This window comes from Tenebrio molitor, chromosome 6 (genome assembly GCF_963966145.1).
Source record: "Tenebrio molitor chromosome 6, icTenMoli1.1, whole genome shotgun sequence".
NCBI classification, from domain to species: Eukaryota; Metazoa; Arthropoda; class Insecta; order Coleoptera; family Tenebrionidae; genus Tenebrio; species Tenebrio molitor.
Window position 1 is genome coordinate 6,244,597 of NC_091051.1, and position 17,406 is coordinate 6,262,002.

Consider the following 17,406-nt stretch of genomic DNA (forward strand, 5'->3'; position numbering starts at 1 on the left):
GATGCCATAGCAAATGTTAGCCAACACATGGAATTTTTTTTTTTTATTTAAATAGTAATACGTAGTAGCAATTAATCAACTCTGACATTTAAACTTTTGAAAAGTCAAAATGTCTCGACTGACAAAGCAAGGCAAAGTTTTGATGCTTTCCAAATTAGAAGAGGAGGTCCATAAGAAGGGGTGCTACCCATAATGGGCTAAATAAAAGCAAGTCAAGAAGAAGTGGGAACAAGAAGGGACCGTGAGTAGAAGACCGATCATAATTTTTTAAATTGCTGTCACTGTCATTTTTAACATAATCTCAAATTACCCGTTCACACTGCTTAAATTTTGCAAAATCGTTGTTACTTGATTTTGAATGTGCACGCGAAAGTTTTGAAAGCAATTGTACGTCCAAAATCTCAGGGGATTTTTTGATCTAAATTATTGTTAACTGCACGATAACAAACAAAGTAAAAAGCACTAAGAAAGTACAGTACCGTGTCATTATTTCAGTGTGGTGTTACGTAAATACATTCACCAAAATAACCAAATCATAAGAATGCATTGAAAACAATAGAACTTGTCTTGCGAATAAGACTTTAAAACCAAATTTTAGATTTGTGTTTTGATATTGATTATTTTTATAATTGCAGACAGTCGAAACAACTTAAGGAACTCAGGCTTAAAGTGTCTTTATTCGGTCATGACTCATGAGATTGTCGCACAGGTTTACTATACTTCCCATTCATAAAGAAAAGTACTATTTTAAGCATAAATTACTAACGATTTTTATCTTTCCTTATACAAATGAATTATACGACAACCGAGTCGGTGTAGTCTAATAGTCCAAATTTAATAGCAATTTTGAAAGTTAAAGTTGCAATTTGATTAGATTTTTCTTTTTAATTGGTTGTCTGTATCTATATTAAATTTCTAATTTTAACCAAAGCCTTTCTTCTTAGTTATACAATATGGTACGAATGTAATTTTTACAGACAAAACCAAAACAATTACAGAAGTAATAAACAATGTAAGTAATAATAATTTTTATTGTTGTTATTAGATTCAGATATTTAAACATAAAGTACTTTATTTTTTTATGATCAAGCAACAAGATCTAATTTCTCAATTTTGTTGTTACCGTAAAATAATATTCCCAGACATTCGTTTCCGTTTCAAGTGATAACTAATTTATTATTTCCATACACTTTGACAACAATCAAATAGAATTCATGTTTTAATATAGGTACTCTTTTATAATTTTATTGTTAAAAATTACATTCCACTTTGACAACATTACATTTTATTGTATTGCATTATCCTTTGATTTTAATCTTTATTTACAAATTCTTAATTTTGAAATAATTATTTGTTATCATCGATAAAGCTAACTCAAGTGATGGATTACTAAGCTTGTGAGTATATAAAGCTCCCAAGCGAACACACCAGCATCAGTTCGACACCAAAGCCATAAAACAACTAAGTAAAACCAACATATAACGTCAAAATGTTTTATTCACTTCTCGTTGTACTGCTTGCATGTGCTGCATTTTCCGCAGAAGTTGGTAAGTTCTTATAATTACTAATAACAAATTTTTTCTTTTGCTGACAAATGGATTTATAAAACAGGCCACAGAAGATGTCCTCCGAGGGATGGTGCCTATCCTGTCTACATTCCCCATCGAGACTGTACCAAATTTTACGAATGCTCTAATGGTACTCCTTACTTGTTCGATTGTCCTGCTGGATTGCATTTCAACCCCAGGAAGAACGTTTGCGACTGGCCCTGGAGAGCGGGATGTCGAACAGCAAATAACTAAATATTACCATTAAGCTACCACATATATGTATATTACGTATCGTGTTATATTTATTTCATTTCAAATATAAATAAACTTTACTAAACCTATATTATAGCACTGTGATTTTCCTTCGATATAATTTCCTACTCTCATTTACCAATTGAATTTGGTTATTATAAATGTCTTACAGTATAGTTAGTACTAACTAGTAACTAGTAAGCAGAAAATTTTGTAAGAAATAATTAAAGTCTAATCACTCCGTAAGAAATTTGGACTGTTTAATTGAAATTTCTATTGAAGAATAAAATAGTACAAAAACAAACCTATTGACTTCAAAGAAAAAATGTGCACATCTATGCTCCAGACACTTCTTCACTTAATTTTATGTTCTGCCACATGTAATATCGTGCGTTCATTTAAATTTATCCTCAAAGTAGGCTTTGAAGACTCGATTGTGAACGCACTGTACGGATAAATGATTACAGATCAGCTGTTTAAGTCTACGCTTTTACACGAGTGGTGCGTTCTCAATCGACTCTTCAACGTCAACTTTGAGGATAAAAACACTCTCTCAATTAATTTCTAGAAGCCTTCTGGTTTCTAGTTAATTTGAACTCGTGATCAATAACATTGGGATATTTTGTAAGAAGTTATTTCTTCGCAGTCAACAATAAACAACTGCACTTATTTTCATTCTTACTTAACAAGGAAGAAAGTGTTCAGGTGTGAACAAAATTTTTACTACTTCCTGCAGTAAGTGATGTTTTGCATGAAGCTGTATTGAACAAACTGTTTTAGTTCTTCAACTAACTTAGAAAACTTTAATTGCTAACACTTCCAAAATGTCATGAATTACAAAATCTGCAAAGTGACAAGTGTGAGCTGGCAAATGTCAAATTTAAGAGTACAGAAGAGGCGGCAAATATATTTTACACATCACAGCCAACTACCATGTAAGAGACATTTGTTAAAATATAACCCTGTGTGGTAGTGCTATTGCTATGAATAATAATACTAATACATGTAATACAAGGTTATTATAAATGTTTTTAACATCGTAAGTCTGCGCCAACTAGTTGTTGGAAACATTTATGATAACCCCGTATATTTACATTAATTAATGAAAATTTCTTGAAAAAGTTGTATAATAAAATTGAATAAATAAAATAAAATGATATACCTCATATTTCGGTATGTTCGTATTGGAATACTTAGTCATAAATATCTACCTAAAAAATCGAAGATACTGGGAAACAATTATATTTTAAGCAACTTATTGTTTTACTCAGAAAATTAATCATATAATGCATATAAGTTAATGTAATAAAAGCAAATTAATACATAATTTCGTAATTAGTGTACAGCCAGTGGATAATATCTTGCCTAGAGTTAATACCTCTTGGAACATAGAAGAACAATGCGCAATATTACTCTAAGCATCTAAGCTTTAAATATAGGTAAGTACTTATTCATTTCTGAGTATCACCAAGAATTTTTATTACATAAACTATATTATATTTATAACAAATCAAGGTGTTATTTTAATTTATAAGATTATATATTTTAATGACCATTGTATTAATGTTTTCTTAGATAAATCCACAGGTCGCAACTTATCATACACTCCCAGAAAAAAAAAATTACAAATTGCATTTTGTTATTTACGTTAATTTTGTCATACATACAAAAGTTCCAGGTGTGTATAAATAGATTCAAGCAATCATATTTTACCTTTTTGTGTTACAAAAGGATTTTCCAGATTTTGACATTAAAGTAGTAGCAATTTCTTTAAATAAAACTAAAATTTCATATTTGCTGTAGCCCGTTCGAAAAAGCCTTAACATTATTATCATTGACTATAATTTGAAAGCATTTCTACAATTTTTCTGATAATCTGACAATGTCATATTTATGATCACATAATCGGCATATCGAAGTAGCTGCAATGGCAATGTCATTATTCTTGACCTATTAACACATTTTGGTATTTATGTGATAATTTTTGATTTAGTTATATTAAATGATCGACGCAATCTAGAAATCTGAGTTTGATAAATCACAAATATGAATCTTTTGTATTTTTCGATCTACCAATTGCGGTAGTCAAATTTGAAACATATATTTATTGGCCATAACCCATTTTCATTCTTAGCCTTAGTCTTTTTTGATTCTACCTTCAATCGTTTTCTTTCTGAAATGTTTTTTATTTTTAATTTATTGCATGCTGTTTGTCGCTTAAAGTCGTCGTCTTTGCTTGCGGAAATAAGTTTAAAAATTTTTTTGGAAGATTATGGAAGTAAAAATATTTATCTGTAAATTAAAAAAAATGACACAATATTTAGTTGCTGCTTTTACAAGTTCTCTGCCCAAATCCCTATAGCCTATAAAGTCACTTCACGATAAATTTTCTGCCGTGCATCGTTATGGCGTCGATTGTTAATAAAAATGACTACAAACATTATTTTCAAGAATCGGTAGTATACTCCTTTGTTTTAGAAATTTCTTAGAAAATTTTATCTCAAATCTGTCTCACAGTCTTGATGGATTAATCTCAGGAAATGTTGCAGATGAAAAAATTGATTTTATCAACAATAATTCAACTGACAAACGGAAATTCAGTATTCTTACACTAATCAGTCAGATCGTGTGACATTAGATTTTAGATTTTAGACATTCATGGGATGGGAGCATTGGCAAAGAGTAGGATTAGCGATACGATAATGTAGTTCAAAAAAAGCAAAGTGGCGGTGATGAAAGGAGGGAGATTAAAGCAGGAAATAGTGATGTTCTTATGAGCTCGCCGGATAGATATTTAAAAATATCTTCTACTAAGACACTTTTTAATGCATGTACATCGCTAGATTTAAATTTTGAATGGAAAAATAAATGCGATTGTGTCAAAATTTTAAAGTTTAAAAATTTAAAATATAATTTACTCTACAAACAAAACTTAGTTAAACCTTAAGTAGTAAAGTGTGTAAGTGTAATGTAAGTCTGTAGGTGTACGTTTAACAATTTTTAGCGGCTTTTCCTATTCATTTATATTAACAGGCGACAAAATTCTTTTAATTTAATTGGACTTTACCAAATTATAAACCGATCATCAAGTCATGTAACGACTACATTTGTAATATGATGAATAGTGAACAACTTCCTCTTGTAAGTTACTTGTTATTAAAAAGTATTTTGGTGACTATAAGAATATCTAATTACGTCTACCTTAGTTTCGTTAAGTCTACTGTGTAGAACTGTATATTGTACATCTCCATCCAATGACTATAAAATTCGTGTTGTGTTTAATGTTTTTAATAAATATTTTAAATGAAACAATCAGCAGATCCAGCAACAACGTCTGTACAAATTTTGAAGTTTATTTTAATGCCAGCAACAGCTAAAATTGTTTTTATACTGCTTCAACATTCTTTAAGTAGGTATTAATTTTATTTTCGTGAATCGAGGAAACGATTCTTTAGGTAACAATTTTTTTAATTTTTTCTACATTATTTCGTTACAATTCATTTAAATAACGATCTTAACAGTTGCAAAAAGAGAAAAGAAATTTTAATTTTATCTTAATCTATGTTTTACAGGGTTTTACATATCGAGAGCTGGTTATGATATTTGTCTGAACAGTAACACAGGGATACTATTTTCGAAGAACAATAATAACAACACCGAATACGGGTTGTTTAGTTTAATTTTACGTAACCTGTTTGTATGACATTTCGCCTCAAATAGATTTCATTAAAAAGAAAACAAAAATTCACAAATAATATTCCTTGGGTGCTCCATCAATGGTTTGATTTGGTCAAGAGCTCCAGAAATGAAGACTTCCACCAAAGAGTTTGTATTTATTTATGGCAATGTCTTACTATTTTGAGTACAACACGATCCTTAGAGGCCGATTTCAAATTGACTTGCGACGGTCGCACTTGTTGTCATGGTAATGGCGCAAGAGAGAAAGATGACGCATATTGGTAATTAATGTGTAGAACAAACATAGCTACACATTTGCGCTGCACCACCTATTTGCCACCATGACTTGAAATCAGGCCCTTAGCTTTACTATTTCTTATTAACCCTATGTTGTCATCGTGGACAAGATCGACCCCCAAAGAAGCGGAGCCGGTAGTGCAATTTATTGTTTAATAAAAAAACAATATCAATCGATTCTTTGATACTAGGCTCTTATCAATTTTGATGTGACAGTTAACTTTTCTTAGAACTATTTACGGTGTTCACAAAATTCAGATTTGTTATTTGAACGTAATTGAACATAATTGAACATGTTTGTTTTCAGCAAAGAATGCCCTTAGATATTTGCTTCGAGAATAGGAATCCTTAAGTTATTCTTAAAACATTGCAAAGAGAGAAACAAAGAAAGATTTTTTTGGCTTTTAGGTTAGCTGTCAACATGCTCCAATTAATCTACGCTTTTAAAAAGCACAACAATTGACAGTTTCCAACGCCTTCCCAGACTAGAATTTAATTTGAACGCACGATACAATACTTCTAAATTTCAAATTAGCGGTGACTGAACTACTAATTTTATCTGATTGTTTTTTATTTCAAAAAATATTGAATATCGGATACAATTAATAGTTATTTTTATTATCTACTATTAAGTGTTGACATTCAAAAGTGAAGTACTTCGTTTTCACTAGTACTTTAATTTTTGATATCATGAAAATCAAGATTGGAAAACATCCGTTTTGTTTTCAGTAGATAACTAATTTATTGTTTCCACATTATGATCAGGAAATAACTTGTTTCTCGAACATAAGATAATAATTTTTGCTCGTTTTTGATGGAAAACAAAATGTAACAAAACCTTATATTTTCGAAAAGGTAGTGCACTGAGAGACAAATTTGAAAGAATGTATTAAAGACGCAATTGCGTGTTGAAGATTCAAAAGTTTGATTTTGGTAACAAAAAAAAAAAACAACGGTTCTAAATCATTCAAGTTAGACTCATTGAGACATCGTATCGTATCTCATCAGAATATCTTATTTATTTAGAAATGGGTTTTAGTCTTTAATAAAACAGGATTATGAAGTGTGTTATTGAAATGTCAAGATTCCTACCCTGATAAAAATATAATCTTAATATCGATTTTTTTCAATAAAACTTTTTATCAAGTTGCATCTACTGGATTAAGATGGAATTTGCATTGGCTTTATAAGGATTGCAGTGCATATGATTGTTGCGCAAGGTAACAAGTTAAAATAAATAAGATACCTAAATAAATCTCACTGATATTTCTTTTTAATTTTTGCAAAAATATTACCATGCATTAATTTAAAGATATAACTTAGGTATTTCCTTACTCACTGGATACCTGAAAAACTAACGATAATAACAATAAGATATTCCGAAATAACTATATTTTAAGTACGTAAGTTATCGTTTTACATTTTGATCTCAATTTTGATTCACATTTCCGGGTTCTGGTATTAATAATATTATGCACACAACACAATAAAAATTAATAAAACAAATTAACACATATTTCGTAAATAGCTTACAGCCTGTAGATAATATCTTTCGAAGAAAGAAATAGTTTTTACCCCTACAAACAAGAGCAGAATCTGATTTATGAATTTACTTAAATTGAATCAAATATTGTGATTGTTTAAAAATAGTTTTCTATTCCCTTCTCTAAATGCCACATTGATAAATAGTGTATAAAACGTCACTTTATATACGATTGTTCATTATCATTAGTCATTAGTCCATTCGGGCGTTTTTGGCATATTAAACACGCTCGAAGTTTCTTTAAACACAGCTTGAATTTTTTGAAGACATAATTTGACGCTTATCAGCTTCCAAATTTATTGAAAGAAGATACTTGTTTTATTTGTTTTGTTTATTTAATCGTAAAAAATGTATAGGATGCAACTCATTTATAAACTGACACTCGTTTTATTAAACGTTCGCTACGCTCGTGCCTAATATTACTCGAAAGTAAAAACGCGTTTATAAACCTTGTTACATAATATACTATTCAAATGTCACTTTCAAATTTTTTATAAAAGTATTATTAACTTGTATTATTTTTGTTTCAATCAAAAAATATGAGTGGAATGACTGTCTTACAAGTTCCCGACGCCACTGTGACAATCTTATCTTGTTTTATCTAGTGGCCCACGAACTCGTTAAATAAACTACTATTTCTACGACTGCAAAGTTTTTTTAACAATATTTCAGTATTTTTATTGCGTATTAATGATAATACCGTACGATCAACAATTACTTAGATAAGGGGCGGCTATGACTTTGACAGGGTCAGATTTTTCGTATCTCTGCTAACTTCAGCTAATAAACGTCAAATAACTGTCACTATTAATCAAATGGTTTTTACCTCAGAACATAAAAGATTTATCATTGAATCTTACTTTCGTAATGGTGTTTTCAACAACAGGGAATGTACTATTGCGGGCAAAAAAAGTGGGACATCAACGTCATTGTCTTGACTTTTAATGTGAAATAACCTTTACCTGATTCTAACCCTACTTTGAATTGATTGACGTTGTCATTAAGTATTGTAGGTTGTAGGGAATGATTGTAAGTAAGCACGTAGTGAATATTTATTTAATGTAAAGTTCCAATCAAAATCTACCTTTATCAAAAGAAGAGGGCATTTGGAAAAGGAAAATAGGAGTATAAAATAAATTCTTAAACTGTCAGCTGGAATAGTGTCAAAAAAAATGACAATAAAGCTTGAACTACATCGAATTTTTCAAAACTGACAGAAATTTGATGTCCCACTTTTTTTGCCCGCAATAGTACATACAGCGCTGTTGCCTGGAGTGTTTCGAGAAACTGAAAATGTAGTCCATAAAAAAGAAGCTGGGAGGTTAACAGTACGTACCCCAAATGCCATAGCAAATGTTAGTCAACAAATGGAAAATAAAAATTGTTTTTATTTAAATAGAGTTTTATCCTCTAGCAGACGTACGTCCAAAATCTCAGGGGCTTTTTTGATCTAAATAACTGTTAACTGCACGATAGCGAACAAAGTAAAATGCACCAAAATAATCAAATCATAAAAATGCATTGAAAACAATTGAACTTGTCTTGCGAATAGGACTTCAAAACCAAATTTTAGATTTGTGTTTTGATATTGATTACTTTTATAATTGCAGACAGTCGAAACAACTTAAGGAACTCAGGCTTAAAGTGTCTTTATTCGGTCATGAGATTGCCGCACAGGCTTACTATACTTCCCATTCATAAAGAAAAGTACTATTTCAAGCACTCGTTGCATAAATTACTAACGATTTTTATCTTTCCTTATACAAATAAATTATTATAAGACAAACCAGTCGGTGTAGTCTAATAGTCCAAATTTAATAGCAATTTTGAAAGTTAAAGTTGTAATTTAATTAGATTTTTCTTTTTAATTGGATTTCTGTATCTATATTAAATTTCTAATTTTAGCCAAAGTCTTTCTTCTTAGTTATACAATATGATACGAATGTAAGTTTTACAGACAAAACCAAAACAGTTACAGAAGTAATAAACAATGGCGGAGGGATAGTTTTATTGTTGTTATTAGATTCGGATATTTTAACGTTAGGTACTTTATTTTTTTTATGATCAAGCAACAAGATCTAATTTATAAATTTTGTTGTTACCCTAAAATAATATTGCCAGACATTCGTTTCCGTTTCAAGTGATAACTAATTTATTATTTCCATACACTTTGACAACAACCAAATACAATTTATGTTTTATAATTTTATTCAATTCTGACGTTTTAAACCGTATTTATCAACGTCATAACAACCAAGGTAAACAATTGTTTATTCGGTAGAGTGAGTTAAAAAAAATTTTTTCCAACGTCAAGTCTGAAAATGACATTTCCATCACTCAATTTAGAGATGAAAGTAGGCGTTTGCATCACATGTGAGGAAAGTAATCACTTCCCTCACTAGTGGGGAAAGTAAAACAAAAATTTGATCCCCATTTAGGTATGTACATACTTTCTTTAAAATAACGTTCAAATATACATTTGTAAGAATTCTTTATTAACAATTAGCACTTACAAAGATACTTAACTTTTTTTATCAGTATTATAGAAATTAAATGTACAATTTTTTACACGAATTAAAACTCCAAATGTTCCTGTTTTTTTTTTTCTAAATAACGTGTCGGTACAGAGCTTGACGTTGAAGCCAAACTAGCGCTTCTTGCTACTTGTCTCCATCTCAGTAACGCATTGTATTCCTTTCCGTAGCGTGCTCGAGATTTTATAGGTAATAACTCCAAAGATACCTAGTTCGCTGCTTCTTTAATTTCTGTATTTGGTAAATTTACAACACTATCTTCTACTTCCATCACTATTTGTTTAGTAAATTCTGATTGATTTTCAAGTTTTGGTAAAAACACGACTTGACATTCATTAATTAAATTTTATTGTTTACTGTGAGCATGGAAACGTGATTTTCAAATTTTACTTGTATGTTGATTTGTATAAAATAATAAATTGATAATCCTATGCAAGATAAACCGAAAGCTCTTGACGTTGGAAAAAATAGTATGTTATATACGTGAGGAAAGGTCCATTGCTAAACTTGAATGATTAGATCAACTCGCTATCGCTCGTGATCCAATTGTCATTCTCGTTTAGCAATGCATCCCTTTCCTCACTTATATAACAATATACTATAACTCACTAGCGATTTAAAAAAATTTTAATTCAATCTTTGTTAAAGAACAGATATATAATGTACTCGTATGTATGTAGAACTTGTTCTTCCCGTGTCAAAACCTTCTACTTCTTTGCCCTGTGTCCTACAGAATGCTGCTTCAAAAATGTTTCTACTTGATGGAATCTACAAACCTTAATTTAGCACAAATTCTATAGATAAACATCCACAAACCTGTTTATATCGACATTTTCCTTAATCAATAACATTTTCGTCAGCTGTGAACGGTATGCCCACAATTAAGATGATTTTACAGATTTTGATAGCTCCGAAATATAAGCCAAACTTATCTTCACGTCGACCCCCGGGCGTTCTTCTTATTTCTCCAATTACACAAACAATTATACCCTTTTTCGTACAATATTTTAGATTTTACTGGCACTACTTTGCCTACTGCTTCTAGTGCTTCATTCATTACATCTTCCGGAACAAAAATCTCGTTTCGTCGCATATTTCTGACTCCGACATTTTTCACGAAAATTATTGACACTAAAATAATTGTTTATAGCAAAATGGTTGTCACGGAAGTGTTGCCACTGTCACAGACTTGATTTTTGTTGCAGTATTTTGCATAATTCATAATAATTCGTGAATTGAAACTGTCTGTCGCAAAATTGAATAAAATATTGTATAAACCGCGTGAGTTAAACGAATGTTTATTCATTCGAAGAATTAGCTCACTCGCGCTTCGCGCTCTTGAGCTAAACATTCTTCTCTTGAATAAACATTGGTTTAACTCACTTGGTGTATAAATATCTATTATTGTTAAAAATTACATTCGACTTTGACAACATTACATTTTATTGTATTGCATTATCCTTTGATTTTAATCTTTATTTACAAATTCTTAATTTTGAAATAATTATTTGTTATCATCGATAAAGCTAACTCAAGTGATGGATTACTAAGCTAGTGAGTATATAAAGCTCCCAAGCGAACACACAAGCATCAGTTCGACACCAAAGCCATAAAACAACTAAGTAAAACCAACATATAACGTCAAAATGTTTTATTCACTTCTCGTTGTACTGCTTGCATGTGCTGCGTTTTCAGCAGAAGTTGGTAAGTTCTTATAATTATTAATAACAAATTTACTTTTGCTGACAAATGGATTTATAAAACAGGCCACAGAAGATGTCCTCCGAGGGATGGTGCCTATCCTGTCTACATTCCCCATCGAGACTGTACCAAATTCTACGAATGCTCTAATGGTACTCCTTACTTGTTCGATTGTCCTGCTGGATTGCATTTCAACCCCAGGAAGAATGTTTGCGACTGGCCCTGGAGAGCGGGATGTCGAACAGCAAATAACTAAATATTACCAGGAAGCTACCACATATATGTATATTATGTATCGTGTTATATTTATTTCATTTCAAATATAAATAAAATTTACTAAACCTACATAGCACTTTTCCTTCGATATAATTTCCTACTCTCATTTACCAATTGAGTTTGGTTGTTATAAATGTTTCTTACAGTATAGTTAGTACTAAATAGTAACTAGTAAGCAGAAAATTTTGCAAGAAATAATTAATGTCTAATCACTCCGTAACAAATTTGGACTGTTTAATTGAAATTTTTATTGAAGAATAAAATAGTACAAAAACAAATCTATTGGCTTCAAAGAAAAAATGTGCACATCTATGCTCCAGACACTTGTTCACTTAATTTTATGTTCTGCCACATGTAATATCAAGCGTTTATTTAAATTTATCCTCAAAGTAGGCGTTGAAGATTTGATTGTGAACGTACTGTACGGATAATAGTTATTTATGTGACGAGCTTAGTAAATTAATCTTTACGGGCGCGCTGGCACTTGTTGGACGAGTGACGTAAGGAACGAGTCTCCATAAGCCAGTAAGCCCAGTAAAGATTAATTGCTAAGCGAGTTGCATACAAACTTTTATTTCCACCTTCAGCCTTTAAATTTCGTTTTTTAATTGTTATTTATGTTTATAAAAATTTTGCAATGAAAGGCGGTGGGGCAATTATACCTACGTCATCATGGTGTTGAGATAAACAACAAAAATACTGTCAGAAGTTTTGTGAAATTTGTTGCAAAAAGAAAGAATGGCTTTAATGCCCGATGAAGACTTTGAAGGCGATTTTCTTGAAATGCAAGAAAATAACCACGGAATTACCAACGCTGCAAGTGCGGCTCTCTACTGATTCGATCCCAGGAGCGATATGAAAATGACTTGCGAAACGGATTAAAATGCATTATTAACGTATGTAATTGCAACAATTGATAGTTAAATTTGTTTGTGTTTGTAATAAACTTAAAAAAAAATCATTTAATTAGTTTTGATTATTTATTTTTTGATGAGCCTTGTAAAGTCTTTACAGGTCTCTTCTACGTGCCTGTTAAATATTACAGGGCTCTGCCTGTAATTACCCATTTACTTAGTTAGCACAAATACCTATAAAGTGTCATTTACTTAGAAGGTGGAAATAAATAATTAGAGATCAACTGTTTAAGTCTACGCTTTTACACGAGTGGTGCGTTCTCAATCGACTCTCCAACGCCAACTTTGAGGATAAATACACTTGTTCTTTAAAATAATCCAATACATATTGCAAAATATGTGTGGGTTGTGCTCTCTCCATTAATTACTAGAAGCTTTCTAGTTAATTTGAACTCGTGATCTATAACATTGGGATATTTTGTAAGAAGTTAATTCTTCGCAATCAACAATGAACAACTGCACTTATTTTCATTCTTACTTAATAAGTAAGAAAGTGTTTAGGTGTAAACAAAATGTTTACTACTTCCTGCAGTAAGTGATATTTTGCATGAAGCTGTATTGAACAAACTGTTTTAGTTCTTCAACTAACTTAGAAGACTTTAATTGTTAACACTACCAAAATGTCATGAATTACAAAATCTGCAAAGTGACAAGTGTGAGCTGGCAAATGTCAAATTTACAAGTACAGAAGAGGCGGCAAATATATTCTACACATCACAGCCAACTACCATGTATGAGACATTTGTTAAAATATAACCCTGTGTGATAGTGCTATTTCTATGAATAATAATACATGTAATACAGGGTTATAATATCTTTCCTAGAGTTAATACCTCTTCGAACATAGAAGAATTTGATCTGGCGATTTATTTAAATTGAATAAATCGTTGTCGTTGTTCATATTAAGTGATTTATACTTAGAGTAACTTTAAACGAATACCTACCACTTAAAAGGCTTGATGTCTTATCTCTGCTTAAATTTAATAATCAATTGTTTGCAACGAATATTGTAACTTAAAAATAAAACACATTATTTCATGTACCTACTAAAAGTTATCTCCTAAAAAGTACGTCGTATTATTTTTGTTATTTTCAAAAAAATAAGTGGAAAGTCTCTCTTACAAGTTTCTGAATTTATCGTGACAATATCTTGCTTTATCAATGGCGCAACGACGAATTGAAAAATATGAAAAATATTTGTTTACCTACCTGACTATACTTCAGATTTCTAGATTGCAATGATTAGCTCAATAGGTCAAAATCAAAAATTACCACTTCAACATATTATATGTAAATGTGTTAATGGATCAAGAATATTAACACTGAAAATGCAGCCACTTAAGACTTCGACTACATCAGATGGAATGTAATAATTATCAAATGTTAAATATAATATTTTTCACACAATCGTGTTGTTATAGTTACCATTGTTGTTGACACAATCTGAAAGTTGCACTTACAGCCTTATGGCTGTAAGTAAATAACGGCACCGATACCTACTGAGGTTAAATGACATTGTAGTATATTGGGATAAGATTAGTAATAAGTGCATTATACAGAATCGAGGAAGGGTTTGAAAAATCGAGACGAAGTCGAGATTTTTCAACTTCCGAGATTCTGTTATGGCACTTAATAACCGTCGTTTTTCGCACAATCACTTTTTGACAGGATTATTTTAAAGGCATTGATTTCATTAATGTCATTTTCATTTAATGAGTTACCTCAGCAGGTATCGGTGCCGTTATTTACTTACATAAGTTCAACTTTCAGATTGTATCAGCAACAATGGTAACTAGCTATAACAACACGATTATGCGAAAAAGTATATAACATTTTAAAATTTTTGTAAATAGAAACATCTTTGATATAAAAAGGAACTTTATACAGGGCAAGTCACGTAAGGTTTATTTCTGAATTTATTTTGTACGCAACCAAAAATACTAATTACGCTGACCACTTGATACCGTTTATAATGTGATTTCATTTAGTAATCAACGTATATACCATTCACGATGTTTTGGCATAAGGGGAGGCTATGATTTCATTTTTTAACGTTGGATACATGTTTGATTTCTGTCACCTCTGCTGTCACTAAAGTGCCTGACATGCGGACCTATCAAAATGAACGTAACATGTTGCCGAATTTACTGTAATCATAATTAAGCGACTTTAAAACGTATTGATGGTGTTTGTATTAGACTGCAGAACATATTTTCAGTAAGTTACAATGAAGTCAAGTTTTTTTTTTTTGTGTATAAATTGAATCGTAGGTGAGTACAAGATAAATATGTAGCACGGATAGTGAAGGAAGAAACAACGACCCAATTGAAATGGCACAGGGGCTTTGTAAGACCTATTATAACTTTGCGATAGAGTTGTGAATTTATGGCTTGAGTCTATTTTGAAATGTACTCCCTAAATTTGCCAACATTTTTGTAGATATTGTGAAGAACTTATTTCGGAAAATTGGGCAAAATTAATGGGAAATCTTTTATTTGAAAACGTTCTTCCTTTAATAATTTCATTAGGAGAATGTGACTCGGAATTTGATTGGGATTTTGATGCATGTAATGATGATTCAGAATTTTCTAATGAAATTATGGAAGTTGAATAGTTTTGTTCTTTTGTGTCATAGACGATGGGTGTGAAAATATTTTGCAGAAAGATTCGAATAAAGTAAGGCTTAATAAGTAGGTACAAGATTTTATACAATCTAGTTCTAGGAATGTTTTGGTTAAAATGAAAAATTCATTGAGAAATTACTAACTGGTTGGTTAAGACACTGTATAGGTGGGTTATCTAAGTGGTGCATAAATTAACAGGAGCCACTTCGTCTTCCGGTCCCGGTCCCTACTATTCTGTAGTCTGTTGAAGTCAGTTTCCTGTTTTGTTAAATTGGATTAAAAATGTGTGAGTATTGTTCTAATGCAAACTAGTAAAACTGACAACAATGCACTAGACAATGACGCAGTTTATAACCTCAAACTTAGAAAAACATAACCTAATTCAACAGACAGCTTTACTGCCAACTTAAATGCACTTTTTCCATGGCCTCCCCTTATGCCAAAACATCGTGAATGGCATATAGGTATGTAATTTGGCTAAAAATGTCAAAATGACAGTTGATGAATTTAATTTTTGATTTCATTATTCAGAACAGGAAAACGTCATTTTGACATTTTCATTCAAATTACATACCTACGTTGATTACTAAATTCAATCATACTATAAACGGTATCAAGTGGTCAGCGTAATTAGTATTTTTGGTTGCGTACGAAATAAATTCAAAAATAAACCTTATGTGACTTGCCCTGTATTAATAACATAATTACCTAACATTTTTGTTTTATAATACAAAAATTTCCGATAATATTGCGGAATCTGGAAAAGTGCCCCGAATGCTTGCAGCGTTTCCACGTTGAATGGCAAGGGAAATCGTCTCGAAAAGGAATTTCCTTGATTTTGAATCGCCTGATTCCGCGATAAGTCGGTTTCCGATGACATTAATGATATTGTTTTTCTTCATGCAAATGAATTATACAAGAGACCAATAGGTCTAAGTCCACAAATGCAAATTTAAGGTCCATTAGGGAATGTTGCGCACAACTGTCAAATATTTTTCTCAAATCGGACAATATGACACGAAATTATTGAAAAATATACCTAAGTAATATTCATTTTCACTACTTTTAAATACAGGGTTATTCTAAATGATTGTAGTCGAAGTAGGCCATGCCCATGTTATTACGTTTTTGCCGCTTTCATGTGAACTGTCAGTTGTGTCGCTGTCACTGTCATTTTTTAGGTGAAAAGTGCGGTGATGAGGATTTTGTTAAATTAACGATTGAATCCAGAAATATTGAGTTGTTCTACAATCAATTTTAAAAATATTGAGTTGTTTTGCACCCAATTTAACACATCATTTTGATGATTTTTTTATGTGGAGTGGCAACCATAAATTTTACATTCAGTTTTCACGCCTACTTCGACTACAATCATTTAGAATAACCCTGTATAATAAAAATTCCATTTGATTCTTACAACATTACATTTTATTGTATTGCATCATCATTTGATTTTAATCTTTATTTACAAATTCTTAAGTTTGAAATAATTATTATTGTTATCATCGATAAAGCTAACTCAAGTGATGGATTACTAAGCTACTGAGTATATAAAGCTCCCAAGCGAACGCACCAGCATCAGTTCGACACTAAAGCCATAAAACAACTAAGTAAAACGAACATATAACGTCAAAATGTTTTATTCACTTCTCGTTGTACTGCTTGCATGTGCTGCATTTTCTGAAGAAGTTGGTAAGTTCTTACACTAGTAACAAAATTTTTCTCTTGCTGACAAATGGATTTATAAAACAGGACACAGAAGATGTCCTCCGAGGGATGGTGCCTATCCTGTCTACATTCCCGATCGAGACTGTACCAAATTCTACGAATGCTCTAATGGTACTCCTTACTTGTTCCGTTGTCCTGCTGGATTGCATTTCAACCCCAGGAAGAATGTTTGCGACTGGCCCTGGAGAGCGGGATGTCGAACAGCAAATAACTAAAACCAGAAAACTACCAGATACACATTCTGTATTTTAATTTATCGTGTGTTATTTATTTCATTTCAATTAATATAATTTAACTTTACTAAACTTA

The 17,406-nt window shown here is 31.2% G+C and overlaps 1 protein-coding gene and 1 long non-coding RNA gene across 2 annotated transcripts; one reads left to right on the forward strand and one right to left on the reverse strand.

The window, feature by feature from the left end:
• The first annotated feature begins 1,387 nt into the window (after nucleotides 1-1,387).
• LOC138133115 (peritrophin-1-like) lies at nucleotides 1,388-17,406 on the forward strand. The gene is made up of 5 exons (XM_069050919.1): nucleotides 1,388-1,547; nucleotides 1,612-1,800; nucleotides 11,621-11,809; nucleotides 17,059-17,061; nucleotides 17,122-17,406. Exons 1-5 carry the CDS (start codon nucleotides 1,490-1,492, stop codon nucleotides 17,310-17,312), a joined length of 630 nt encoding a protein of 209 aa, XP_068907020.1. The 5' UTR covers nucleotides 1,388-1,489; the 3' UTR covers nucleotides 17,313-17,406.
• LOC138132693 (uncharacterized) lies at nucleotides 9,795-11,553 on the reverse strand. The gene is made up of 2 exons (XR_011160159.1): nucleotides 10,671-11,553; nucleotides 9,795-10,622 (listed from the first exon to the last, which is right to left on the reverse strand). It is a non-coding gene; the product is annotated as an uncharacterized lncRNA (long non-coding RNA).